The 15,179-nt window shown below is 31.0% G+C and overlaps 1 protein-coding gene across 1 annotated transcript in view; it reads right to left on the bottom strand.

The window, feature by feature from the left end:
• The window catches only part of LOC126746628 (chromodomain-helicase-DNA-binding protein Mi-2 homolog), a 175,347-nt gene extending 162,159 nt beyond the window's left edge, over nt 1-13,188 (bottom strand). Inside the window, exons 1-3 of the mRNA XM_050454957.1 lie at nt 12,992-13,188; nt 1,215-1,297; nt 767-904 (exon numbers count right to left, since the gene is read on the bottom strand). Of these exons, the coding sequence (XP_050310914.1) occupies nt 767-904; nt 1,215-1,297; nt 12,992-13,028 (258 nt within the window). The 5' untranslated portion in view covers nt 13,029-13,188. The remainder of the gene's footprint in view (nt 1-766; nt 905-1,214; nt 1,298-12,991) is intronic.
• Nucleotides 13,189-15,179: the final 1,991 nt, after the last annotated feature.

Raw genomic sequence — 15,179 nt, 5'->3', positions numbered from 1 at the left:
CCCGTTTCGCCTTATCTATCGTACAACGCTTTAAATGTTTGATGATTTGGCTGCCTTCTATCCAGATACAGATCTAAATAACGCTGCGCTGCTCTTCGACTACGAAAATTTTCTTGAGCATATACACATACCATATCCCGCATCTGAGCATTAGAAAAATCATTGTGACGCGGCATTTTTAAGCGAAAATAACACAACAAGAACACGAGCTTTAGCCAAATTAAAGACTTACTTATTAATACTTCACCTTGACAGGTCGTAGTTATAATATTGTGTTTATCCTAGGCAAAGCCTACTTTGTAAAACTCCGATAATAATTTGTTCATAGGCAACCTAATACAAAAATGCGTTTATTTCGAAAACGGTCTACTTTCTGGAGATCAAAGAAGTATACCTTTTTTGACTAGAATTAAAATTGCTGTTTTATTATTTTCACTCGCAATTTTGCGTACAGGTAGGTCAAAAATATGTGCCATCTAGTGTTAATGGGAAAATAGATATCATATTCGTGTTCCTCATCCCAAATAATAAGAGTACGCCAAATTTTAGGTTAATCTGTTCAGTGGATTCCTAAATATTTCAATAAATGTTTGGTAAAAATTTAGTTTTAACACCCTGTAGAATGAAAACCGATAAAATTTTGCTAAGCAATATTGAGCTCAGACGGTTTATTTTCATGTCAGGTATCCTACATTAACCTATGTCCGATTAATTACGATTATTCAGATATGAAAAAAGCTGTTTAGATTAAACTGTCTATAGTTACCTCGCCACTATCATTCTTCTTCTTTTTCTTCTTTTTTCTACCTTTCTTGCTGCTACCTTCACCCTCACCTCGAATTTTTCTCTTTTTTCCTTTTTTCTTTTTACGACCGTCTTCAGGTTCATAATCATCATCTTCTTCCTATGTTAAATAATTGGTAACATTAATACTTTGAAGAGTACAGTTAAACATATGTTAGACATTGGTCTAATAAAATGTAAAATATAAGCATGATTTATTCTGATTATATCAAAAAATGCTTGAATTGAATTAAAATTGTTAAGTTTGCCCAATTTGAGTCAGTTGAATTAAGCTAAGTTGCATATTTCCAATGGCACTTAAAATTTTAAAATATTCCGTGTATTCCTGGAGAAATAAAAAAATCTGAATATTATAGACCATACATCTTTTTTTCACTTTCACATCCTACCTTGTCATTGTAATAACTTACTTCTACTTTAGGTGGCCCTTCATCAGAAACATCTTCTGTTTCACCGGTTTCACCAATAGGCTCTTCAGCTGCTTCTTCCTCTCCTAAAAAAGAAATAATAAATGTTTTACTGAAATATTAAATGTATTTCTCCAAGTGTCAATATCAAGATTGAGAGAGTCAGTAACATAACCACTGTTAAATTTTCCTAAGATGGCTGTAATTTTTATTTACTTCTATTGGTTATTATGAATTATCAATTTTCACCCAAAAAAAAATATATTGTTCTATTACATTATTACTGATCTCTTGCAGAATTAATTCTAAGCTAAAATTCTTATTGGATGTAACTTATAGGCTAAAATATTGAAAGAACCATTACATATTTAATATCATCTTGCCATGTCCATCTAAGGATGAGAACAAGGTATGGATACATATTATTATGTGCAACTTTTTATAATCTTACTAAAGCATTTATGTTCTTATTTTTGATAAAATCACTATTGCAAAATTAAAACCATATTCTTTAAACAATACAAGTCTAAGATTAATTGAGTCCAAGCAAAAAAGCAATTATGTTTTTTTATTAAAACCACTGAGACACTTAAAACCTGAATTCTATATTTAGTACTGGTATATATCAACTACCTGTATACGAATCAGGAAATAAAAAAGAAATAAATAACTATAAACCAGTAGTTTTTCAATAGCACAATTAATAAATTCCTAGAAAAAATCAATAAATTTAGACTTTGTTCATTCTTGGAAAAATTTTCATTAAATTTCAAACTATTAATTTAGAGTTTAAAGAAAAGGTTAATACTGTTTACATTACTTCTGAAGTATCAGATTTTTTAGTAAGGAGTTTTGATGAAGGATATTAAGCCATTTGATCTGTGGAACATAGCACTTTACTTAAAAAAAACTTAGCTTGCATTTGGAGCATTGCATAGAAATGCACATGATGCCTACAAATTAGTGTGTGATTAATATTGACAAATGCAATCTGCCAAGTAAATCTGGTATGCTGAGAGATTGGATAAGCAAAAGGAAAATTAGATACATTCTATGGAAACTGGGTTGAACATTGGTAAAATTTGGCATGCCTTAAACTATAAAACTTTACAATTAAGCCAGCATTTAAATCATTTTTAGGTTGATATCTTTTTTAATGTCTGTGTATCTAGCTTCCAATTGATTTACATTGATTTGCTTCACAGATTTTCACTGCAGGTTTTTAATTTTGCCACTAATATCTTTTCAATAGGCGCCATATATGACAGACACACGAACCCATAAGAAAGTCAAAGTGTATAAGATCATACTGTCAACTGGTATATTAAGGGGCCTAATTGGGGCATTCAAAATGATTTCCCATTATTTGTTAACCTTTTGACTTTGACACTTTTTTTAGGCACTAGTGTGTAAATTATTATTTTATGCACTAGTGCATTGTGCACTTATTTGGTAAATTTTTCTTTGTTTTCTTGGGTAGTAGACAAATTTTTGTATGTTATATGTGTGTAAACTTTCCTTTTTTTATTCATGGAAATTGACAAATTTCTGATTTATAACTATTGGATCTTTTTACACACTTGTCACATATTATAGATATCTTCCTATCTGCACTATTTTATAAACATATTTTTACATGCACAGGAGACTTCACGAAAAAAGTATAGAGAATCCAAGTTCCCTTTTTTCAATGAAATGATATTTTATAATCCATATTTGAATTCTGCACATAATTTCAACACAACTCTGGTCTGTATATTTTCAGTTATTTCTAGAGAGTTATATCAAAGTTCAGTTAGAAAGGCATATTTTGCCCTAATTGAGAGTAATTTGAGATATGGTCTTCCCTTTTGGGGGAGCTGCGGTGGTTATCTCTTTAAGTCTTTGTTTGTATTACAAAAGAGGGCAGTTTCAATTATGTGCAATGTTGGATTAAGGGAATCATGTAGGCCTGTATTTTTAAATAACAAACTTATGACCTTGCCATGTCTGTTTATTCTTGACAGTGTATGTTTAGTTCATAGAAAATAGAAGCATCTTATTACACAAGGGCAATATAATACTTGTCCAGAACAACATGTACCATTACCCATACCAACAAATGCCCTTGTAATGAGATCATTTATCTATGATGCAAAATAAATGTATAACCATTTGCCCTCACAACTTAGAAACCTAAATAACTTTAAGAAGTTCCAATTTCAGTGTAAAAAAACTTTTGATTAGTAAGGCTTATTACACCTTAGATTAATTTTTTAATGATCAACTTGCATGATATTGTTAAGATTTATGTATCCACCTTATTTTATTTATTTTTATTTGTATTCCAAATTTTGACCTATCTATATTATTTTATAACATAATTTTAGCTTTGTCAATGAGATGTTAATCTTTAGACAATAAAGCATGTTTTGACTTTTGACTTTGACTATTTGGTTGTTGAAAAGCACTTAATTTTATTTAATGTATTGTATAATGCACAAAACTAGTGTTCACTCATTAAATGTTTGTTTCCTATTTTGTTTATTATTATAACTGAGATCTAATATATGCATGTCAAGTAAATAAATAAATAATATATTTATTAACTTATGATTTTTTCTAAAATAAAAATAAAATAAAATAGGGGTTTCAGAGTGTACTGATCCCACCAAATAATTAACGAAATGTTGAGTATATTTGGTAAGGGTATTTTTTGTTGCTGCTTGGAAATCACTGCTAGTAAAGGCTTAACAAATTTTACATACATTTTTTTACATAACTGTTTAATACTTTCATTTAAAACCCAAAAAAAAAATAATTTAATTCAAACACATAACTAGACTATAGCAATAATAGTATATGGATCTTAAAATTTTCAACAGGTTACTATATAAATTAAAATCAAGATCTGTTGGTTAATGAGGCCACTTCTTTTTAATGAGTCTATTCATCATAAAGCATATTACTTTTCAATAGTCCCTGGTGGTGCTGATAGGAAGAGCATTAAATTTGTAGTTTTTTCCTATGACTTTAAAATGGCCAATTATAATGGTATCAATAACTATCTAGGTGCAATTAACTAGGATACTTTATTGGTGTCAAATAATATTAATGTCATAGTCTATCAATTTTATCATATTTTTGGAATGGCTATAGCACTCTTTGTGCCATTAAAAAGGTATAAAACATCCCAGTTTCCTTCTTGGTTTTCAGCTGAATTGAGAACATTGGTTAAGTTGAAGAAAGGGGCTCAGTATTACAGGACCAGTAATCCAGCAGCTGACTATTTAAAATTTTCTAATCTCAGGAAGAGATTTAAAACTTGTTGAGAGTGATATTTGCTATCAAAATCACCTTTTGAAGTTTGATCAGCAGCTTTATACTAACCATAAAAGTTTTTGGTTTAATTTAAATAAGGATAGGGAGGTAAATGGAATACCTAATTTAATGAATTACAGAGATAACAAATTCTTGGGATGTGAGGAAATTGCAGAGGGTTTTGCTCAATTTTCTTCCACTGTATATGAATAGCCCAAATCTTATTTTTATATTTAGTTGTTAAATGGTCATATGAATTGCCCAGAACTTCTGAAGATGATTTTGTTTAATGTGCCAACTAGAAACCTAAGACATAATGGTTTGTTTTCCCCTGCCTTTTCGTGGCACAAATTATGCATCTCACTCTCCAATTGAGAGGACGTTAAGATTGTTTAACTCAGGTGAAGTGGATATTTTGGTCATTACCTTGTCTCAGTTTAGGCATCAAATTAGAGAAATTATTTAAATTTTTTTGTTAATTTTTTTTTCCAATTTTTTTACTCTTGACTATTGAAGGTATTTTAATTTTTAATATTTGTGATATTAGCTTTTAGTCATTGTTCTTTTTTATATTCATTTATGGTTTGTAGTTATCAGAGCCAAATCTGTGTTAATGACAATTAAATGGTTAATATGGTTGTTAAATCTGTTAGAATTTAATAGTATTATTCTTTTTTGAAATGGGGATGAGCCCATATAATAATAAATAAATAAATAAAATTTTAGAAAATTTAAAAGATTCAAAAAGGAATAAGAATATTATTAATTTAGAACCCTATAGTTTAAATGAATAGTGCTTTCAGATGTAAGCCATCATCAAAACAATGACACTATTTAAATAGTGGTATATAGCATATTTGCCTATGGTTTTGTAAGTACTCATCATTATCTTCCACTTGTTTATTCCTCATGTACATGGTGGGTCAATTAAATATATGCACCTAAATTGCTCCGGAGGTAAGGAGATATGTCATTGTTCAAGGTCAATTCAAGGTCATAGTAATTTCTTTAACTAGAAATCCTTATTTTTTTGTAGCATCTGCTAGAGAGAGAGCAACATTTTCTCATTTTAAAAAAATTACTCTGATGTTGAAAAATGATTTTAAGTGTTGACCATGATATCCTCCTTCAAAAGCTTAAATATTACAATTTTGACACAAGTGTGAACAAGATTTGCTCATACCTAGAACACACAACAAGTGGTGTGATTCAGCAACATGAGTGAGTAAGATTAACATAGGTGTACCCCAAGGGTCTAGTTTTGGGTCTATATTATTTTTAATATATATCAATGACCTTCCTCTTTGCTGATGAAACCACTATTTTTCTTGCTGCTGATACATTGGGTGAGGCATAGAAGGCTACCAAGTTGAGAGGGCAGAAAAGTGGTTCTGCTCTAACAAGCTACTGTTGAATGCAGAGAAGACACAAATGGTAATTTTCTCCCTTCAAAGTCAAAGTCAAAAATAGCTTTATTGTTACGTAACATCATCTGTTGTTAACAAAGCATTATATAAAACCTTAAAGATAGTTGACAACATAATCTTTTACAAAAATATAAAAATTTTAACAATTCTTACATACATAGAATATAGAACACACCCAAAGAAAAGGTAGTAAGAATTCACATTACGCTGCACAAAACTCTTCACTGTCAAAAAATTGTATTTAAAAACTCGTCTAGAGAATAAAATGCTTTAGCAAGCAAAAGTTTCTTTATATTTTTCCTAAAACGTTTTTCACAATTTATTAGCCTTATATAAAGGGGTAAGTGGTTAAAAAGCCTTCTGCCTCCATACACAAAAGAGGACTTTGTGTATATTTAAAATCTGCTCACTTTTTGGGATAGGCAGAGGTAAAGAGAAGGTTGTTCCGAGATTGTAACCCGAGGAGGGAAGGCCAAGCTGATGGCGATATTTTTTGTGGATAAGACAAACAGTCTCTAAAATAAAAAGGCATGGCAATATCAGGACAGAGTGTTTTAAAAATAATGGCCTACAGGAGCTACGAAAGGGAGCTGCACACATGTAGCGTATGGCTCTTTTTTGCAAAATAAATAGAGCTGAACAAATACTGAGAGCACACACCCCAAAACACAATACCGTATCTGAGATGAGACTCAATAAGAGCATGGTAGGCAATTTTGGCCACATCAAGTCCCAGAGAATGTGTCATTACTCTAATAGCATAACAGTTGGATGATAACTTCCCTATTAAAGAGGAGATATGATTTTCAAATTTTAATTGCTTATCAATCGTCAGGCCCAAAAATTTGCATGTTTCAGAAGGACTTATTGTTTCATTTTGCAAAGTGACAGTTCCAAGGTTACATTTAAAAGTTAAAATATTAGTTTTAGAAATAATAAAAGTTAATCTATTAGATTCACACCATGACTTTACAAGAATTAAATCTTCATCAATGATATTCCTTAATCTCTTGGTGTCAGTGTCATGCCAAAGTAATGTTGTATCATCCGCAAAGATAGTAAATTTGCCCCTAATTGGAATTTGAGAGATATCATTGACATATAGCAGGAACAATATTGGTCCAAGAACAGAACCCTGGGGTACACCAGCATCCATTTCCAGACGGGATGACATATCATTGTCAAAGAATACCCTTTGTGTTCTTCCAGATAGGTAAGAACGAAACCAGTCGAGAGCAACTCCTCTGAATCCATAGGTTAAGCTAGAAGCTTCTACAGCAGTATTCTGTGACTTACACAGTCAAACGCCCTAGATAAGTCACAGAACACCGCCGCCGCATTCTCCCCAGCGTTCAACCCGATGTACAGACTCTCCAAAAAATTGAAAATAGCATCAGATGTACCCAGTCTCGTCCGGAATCCAAATTGCTGATGGTTAAGAACATTATTCCGTTTCAGAAATTCCATCATCCTAGTTTTTACCAATCTTTCTACAAGCTTGCCAAGCGTGGGAAGCAGGGCTATGGGTCTGAAATTTGATGGGTCATCATAGTTTCCACCCTTAAATAATAATCAAGGCATCCTTGAGTAAATGTGGAAAGGACCCACTTGAAAGTGAAACATTTATCACCTCAGCCAAAGAATCAAGGGTTGGTAGCGGTGGCGCTGTTAGGTCCTTTAGTGACAGCCCATCCCATCCAGAGGAGTTCTTATTTTTCATTGAGGATAGAGCTTCCATTATTTCACTAGAATCTGTTGGTCTAAAGAAAAATATTTCAGGCACCTTAATGTTGTGTAAGTATGAGCGCAGATCTGAATTTGGAGTTGTCCAGGGCAAACTTTCTTATGGAGTGCAAACACCGAAGATTTTTCCCAGAAACTAATAGACCCCTGCTATACCAGGGTCTTCTCCTTTTTTCCCTAATTGTCACCATGGGGAAAGTTGACTCAAAAACATCCACTAAAGTTGAATGGAAACTATCAAAAGGATCACCGTTGTTAAGTATGATACCATTTCAGTCTATTGAATTACAACATTCTTTAAACTTACAGAAATTTTTTCTAGTGCTCAACCTTCCGCACTTTTTTTTTCTTGAGGTACACTTTTTTTCACTTAGAAGAAAGGAACATAATACGGCCTCATGATCAGACAACCCGGCATTTACAATTCTACATGCAACCTGCGTTTCACAGAGCGTAGAGCAAACATAATCTAAAAGTGATGCTGAATTAGCAATGATGCGAGTAGGTTGGTCAACATGCAGACTTAAATTAAAAGATTTCAGCACTCTATGTATTGACAAATGATTGTTAGAGTTATTGCAGTCCAAAAAATTTACATTAATGTCACCTGTCAATATTAGTGATGCATTTACCGATATTTGGCTTAAAATGTTATATAATTTATCAATAAAACTACTAAAATTACTCGAGGGTGACCTGTAAAGGCCTAAAATGTACAAATTTAATTCTTTAGAATAAACAATGCAAAATTCAAAAGTTTTTTCTTCCAGGAGATACTCAAACTTGGTTATATCTTTCTAAAAACTTATTTTCTATTAATATCAAAGTTCCACCATGATTATACTGAGTACGGGACTAGATGGATGCGAGAGCATAACTTTCTATAAAAAAACGTTCACCCTGTTTGAGCCAATGTTCGGTCAAAACAACAATGACAGGGTTATATTCATATGCTAAAAATAAAGAGAGAGTTCATCAGATTTATTTCTGACTGACTGAATATTTAAAAGGGCTAAAGCAAAATGAACTCCGACTGAGTTTGGCCTAAAAAAGTTTTGTTGTGTTCCAGAGGTCCACTATTCCATGTTATATCCATACAAGGTATAGTTTTTGATACTATTTTTAAGGCAGAGTGAGTGGTAGATATATATAATGATAAAATATCACAGATTGTGTCAGATTGTGTATCAGTGATTTCGGTGATAGCTGATGTGATGGCCCTTCAAAAGCATTAGTGATAACTCTCACAGATAGGTTTTTATTTCTTATGAATGAATTGATTTAAGAGTCTTAAAGTAGAAGCGACTGTGACTGAAATTATACATCTCAATTCAATTCCGTGAGAATCGATAATAGACGTCTGGCACTAGAGTCTCCATAAATAAAAACTCTGGATTTCTTAGGTAAAGAGAGGCGTGTTTTATTTGTATAGGAGTAGCTATGTTTATATGGAGATTGTTCTTTTGACTTGACAGAATTATTTGTTGGTTCCACCATATACATAGAGTTGGTATGTAGTTGGTATGTGATCAGAGTCTTGGATTACCATTGGAGTCTTAGAGATTTTAAAAGACAGTAAATCATTTCTAAGGGAAGCTATTTCACAAGAGTAAGAGTGATTTTCACTCTCAAGAAGTCTAATAGAAGTGATCATATTTTTGCTAAGAGCATGTGTTTCCTCCAGGTCTTTTTGAAGTTGATTTATTTTTTCCTTCTGTTCTGAAATGAGCTTGTCAAAATCCTTCTCAGTCTGGGACATACAGGAGTCACCAGGTGTCTCGGTAGTCTATTTTCTTGGTGTGACCTTGGATCCCAAGCTACAATGTTGATGCTCTTGCAAAAAAAACTTGCCAGGGATGTTTATCTTCTTCGGCATATTTCTCAGTGTGTCTCCACCAATGTAAGGAGAACAACCTATTTTGCTAGTTTTTCATTCTCACATTAGCTAAGCAATCCTTGCATGTGGACATTCGGCTGGGCAACATAGAGTTTTTGGATTGCAGAGAAGGGCTGTTAGGGTGATATACGCTGATAAACTACTGTTTTTTCTTCTTAGAAGGGACTTTAAGAGTTATGCATTATAGTGCTATTTTTAACATTTTTATGTATATTGTGTATCTTTATGTATTTTTTTTGTTTTTTTTTTTTTTTCTTTTTACTGACAGATTTTATACTTATATGGCTTTACTGTATTTCAATTTATGTATTTTAGTTGTATTTTATTTTTGTTAATTAATTACTGAAAGGTTAACTTAAATCTAAGGTTGCTTTTTCAACAACAAAATGTTTGAAACAATAAAACATTTTTGATTTGTACTCATGTACTCATGTAACTCATGTTTGTCAAAAATCATATCACAAACTCAAAATTCTGTATGAATTCAAAAATGTCTTACCCCTAATTAGTAAAAAAATTCTTACTGAAAGCCTAGTACTTAGTATACGTGCCTACCTTAATATTGTATACAGTCCATTCCTAACTGAAATTAACAAATATAAAATTCAAAAAATACAAAATTCATGTGTGCGGTTTACTAAAGATCTTTCACGCAGGGATCATGTCAGCATATTTCAGAAATTTATACTTTAAATATGGCAGAGAGAAGATTTGCAAATCTTAGCAGTCTAGTATATAAAGTAAAAAATCTCAAGGGTCCGTTAAAGTTAAAGGGACATCTAAAAAACGATTTTTTTTTGAAAATTTTTACATAGAATGTTGAGTTTGAACATTTTATTGATAAAAAAGTGAGGATGAAGTAAAAAAATGCAAAATTTTAAAAATTATAAAGGATTTTCTACTTACGTATGATTCACAATTACACCCGGCTTAACTACACTCTATTTGCGACTAGGCATCTCGTTGACCATTATATATGCTATTAATTTAAATTTAAAGCCTTAAGTAACAAAATTCTGCAACTTAGAAGGATTTACATCACTTCTTTAGGTGATGAACACAAATTTCCACACGCAAATCAGGAATATCAAATATGCAAATATGGATTTATTCATAAATTAAAAAAACTGTCAAATATCCTATATCACATATTTATTGGGAGTGGCTACTGTACTAGTATGATTATCGTAATTTTCTGTCCTGTCTCATTATAGGTAAATATTTGTTTATTTATATAATCATAAAATATGCGCATACAAGGCGGGCGCACATGGGACTGTGTGGTTGGCACACATGTGGAGTTGGCATTGCAAAAAGGGATTGGAACCTTGGGTTGGCGCTAAATAGTGGATTGGGTAGTCGTTTGAGCCCTACTTAGGGAATGGGATAATAGTTAGAAAATAGGAATTATAGGCACAATGTGCCTATAATTCCTATGCCTTATTCCTATTCCTAATGCCTATAATGAATTTAAAGATATTTATTGTTTTGACTATAAGTTAATGTACATTAAACCTCATCATTATTATTTACCTATTAATAATTAAATATCTTAAATTATGTTTTTTTTTCAAAATGTTATTTTTATTATATATAAAATAACATAAAATATGAAATAATTTAAATAAATAATACCTATTTTTTAACACCAGATAAATGTGTTTTGTTCATGTAATGTAAAATCTAACTCAGCCTTTGCCTTTATTATTTAAAATTGAGTCCACAGCCAACCCATCCAACTAAAAAGTGTTCCAGGCAAAACCAAAAAATACTACCGGGGACGTAGTGAAGCCACTGCCATTTTTGTCAATAAGGTTGTTGTTTTATTTTTCTTGTGTGTAACTTACAAAATATGTAATTAAAAGGGGTACAAAGAGATAAAAAATTATATAAATTTACAATAACCCCCAAAAAGTTCCAAAATTGCCCCAATATATATATTTTTTAACTATAGCAAAATCAAGAGCTAAAAAACCTTGTGCAAGTTGGCAATAATTACGTATTTAACATATGTAGAAAAACCTTCATAATTTCCAAAATTTTGTATTTTTTCCAATCATCCTCACTTTTTTATCAATATTTTGACCACACTCAACATTCGATGTAAAAATTTTCAAAAAAAAATCCGGTTTTTAGACGTCCCTTTAACTTTACCGGACCCAATCTCAAAGTTCCTGCTTATTTGTCGGAGTTTTTGATGGGCCGTGGAGATGCCCATTCAGTAGATATTCACCATAAAAATGTTTTTTCTATTCCTCAGCATCGCACTAAATTTTTTAAATCTTGTTTTGCCTACACGGGGATCTATACTTATAATATCTTGCCTGTGAGTTTTAAGGAAGTAAGTCACACTACTTTTAAGCATAAAGTTAAGGACTATATAAGGGAGAGCAATATATCAAATAATTTATTGTGACAAATAATTATTTTACTGAATATATACATATGTATGAATAAATAGGTAGGAATATTAGCAGTCTTAGTTTTAGGTTTAGATATTTAATGAGATTATAACTAGATAATTAGATAATAACCTTAAAAAATATTATGTTTATATCAAACAAGTTTACATAATAATATGTATATCAAGAACTAATAGTTTAAACAGTACAATAACAAGTTTTTTTTCAAATTTTATTTATTTATCTTCCTGTTTAAAAAATGACATGACTGATGTAGAAAATAAAGATTTTAAACATGGCAAATAATTAATTATTCTATCTGTTTTTTTTAAATAATTAAAAACTGAAACTTTTAAGAATATAAAATTAATATAAGAAATTTGTAAATATCTTTCTTTACCTTGTCCTTAGGGATTAATTCAATGGTGAGTGAAATTATTCTTTTTAAAATTCACTTTTATTCCAAAATCTTATTATTAATCTATAAAATATGTAACTAACTTAACAAATAATTAATTATTAAACTAATTATAAGGCATTTAAGTACATTTTAATATAAAAAGGAAACCCAGTTCATAAGTTTAGAATCATAATATTATGATCTCTGGGCAGTGGTCAGTGTCATTTATCTGTTATTCTGGAGGGAAAATTCGAATTTTCAAACCTTCAAGCCCTAAAGATAAATAAAATTATTTCTGATCTGCCAATCTCTTTGTTTGATGTCCTCCATTTTGTTAAGGGTCAGGGTATGCCGGCGCTGTCACAAAAATAATGAAATCTCGCCTCTTCCTCCCCCCGCGATTATAACTGATTATAAAATAATAATTATCTTTTCCTCAGTTTTAGTTCCTTTATTAAATATCCTCATGCAAAATAAGATAAATTTCATGAACAACATTAATGACAAGCCTCATAGAGTAATTAAAAATTACCAAATAACTGTAGATATGGGGATTTTTTTCATGCGGCGTACAAACTTAAAACAATACATCTTTAAAACATGAAACTTACCGGCAAAAGAATCTTCCACTTCCTCGTCGGATGCCATTTTCAACAAAAATCACTGACACTACACAGTCACCTAATTGTTAATACAATTTATTTCCTGTAGATTTTTATTTTTTCCTGAAGAAATTTTGTTTAAAAACGGAAAAGACACCACGACGAAAAACGATGCCGACAAATGGATTCTTTTCTTTCGGCTTGGTTTCCGTCAACTGTCAAATGCCAATACTGTCAATCGGCTGACATGCGTACGATCCGGAAGCGTCAATTAATTCAACGTTGCCACAGTCAGCCGACTTTACTCAAGCCGCGAAATGGTAACATCGCCACCATGGCTTTTAGATCCATTTTTATTTCAGTTCTCAATGGATTTAATGGGGATCGTAAATCCTTTATTCAGAAATCAAAACAATTAACAAGTTATAATAGGTAACAATATACAGTAAACTATAATATAAAATCCGAATTAAGGTAATCTCCTAAGCAATACTTATAGTATTGGTACCGGAGATGACGCCCATAATTTCAATCAAAAATAAAAATAACAAAACATATACTCTCTTAAGCTTAAAAAAAACAAAAAAAAAACCCTATCCAACACAATTTCAATGTTTAAAAATAGTTATACATAGTCCCAATTAACAAGGAATAATTTTAATCTTTTTACAAACAAATTGTACGATTTTAAATTCTTTAGTTCTGATGGTAATCTGTTATAAACCTGTGTAGCTGCAGCCAGTGGGCTTTTCAGTGCCTTATCTGTTCTAGCATTGTCCAAACGTATATTTGAACAATTCCTCAAATTATGGTTATGAATTTCATTAACATACTTTATTTCTGTATTGGATTTATATTTAAGATTTATTATCTTATATATTAATTTACATTGTTCCAAATTTAATAAATATACTATTGGTTGAACAGATAAGGATTGATAAAGGATCTTTGTTGGCGTCAAATAATCAATATTAAATACAATTTTTAAGGTTTTTCTTTGCAGAGTTTCTATTTTAATCAAATTTGTGTTATAACATGTTCCCCATACTGGTATTTGATATCTGACCACTGAAAGAAAGAACGCATAATAAATTTTATACCTAGCATTGTCAGTTAAGAAATATTTACATTTATTAAGTGCTCCGATCAATGATATTATTTTGCTATTAATGTGTTTAATATGTTCATTCCAACTTAGTTGCTCATCCAAAAAGAGTCCTAAATATTTTATGCTATCAACTTTTTCTAAACTTTCATTATTAATTTTTATATCTATATCTGTTATTACTTTATTTTTTTGTTTAAACAATATATATTTTGTTTTGTTTGTATTAATTTTTAGGTTATTTTGTAGCAACCACTCATGATAAATTTTTAAATCATTATTGGCCAAATTTGCGGTTTCTTCTGATGTTTTTCCAGTATAAAGAAGCACTGTGTCATCTGCGAAAGTATAATACTGTCCATTTAAACCCACTAGGCGCAAGCTTAGAACAAACAATGTATAGAGCAGCGGCCCCAAAACCGAGCCCTGGGGCACTCCACAATTGTTTATTGCTATGTCACTTTTGCAAGTATCTACACATACATATTGCTTTCTATTTTCTAGATATGTTCTAATTAAATTAAGCACAGTACCCCTAAATCCCATTTGTTCAAGCTTACTAATTAATATGTTATGACTAACAACATCAAATGCCTTCCGAAGATCGATAAAAATCGCAATTACCATATTTCCTTGATCTAGTTTTTGTGAAATGAAATTGGTTAGGTCAAAAGTAGCACTAAGTGTACTACTGTTAGCTAGAAATCCATACTGAAACATATCATACTTTACAAATCTTTCAATAAAAGAGAGCATTCTTTTTTTTATTAGTTTTTCTATTATTTTTGAAAATATGCTAAGTAATGAAATAGGTCTATAGTTATTTTTTGAAGATTTTTGCCCCGACTTATAAATTGGATAAATTTTGGAAATTTTCAACTCTTCAGGAAATTCACCAGTAATAAAAACTTGATTTATTAGTTTAGCCAATATGGGAATTATGTGCTCTTTAACACTAACCAGATCGTGCACTGAGACATTGTCATGCCCAGGAGAAGCATTTCTTTTAAGGTGCAACAACGTATAATTAATTTCATTTTCATTTGTTGGACTTAAAAATAGACTTTGATTATTTACTATTTCGTTAAACAC

This window comes from Anthonomus grandis, chromosome 17 (assembly GCF_022605725.1).
Source record: "Anthonomus grandis grandis chromosome 17, icAntGran1.3, whole genome shotgun sequence".
Taxonomy (NCBI): Eukaryota; Metazoa; Arthropoda; class Insecta; order Coleoptera; family Curculionidae; genus Anthonomus; species Anthonomus grandis.
Note: the sequence above shows the minus strand (reverse complement) of the source record. Positions and strands in the feature narration are given on the sequence as shown.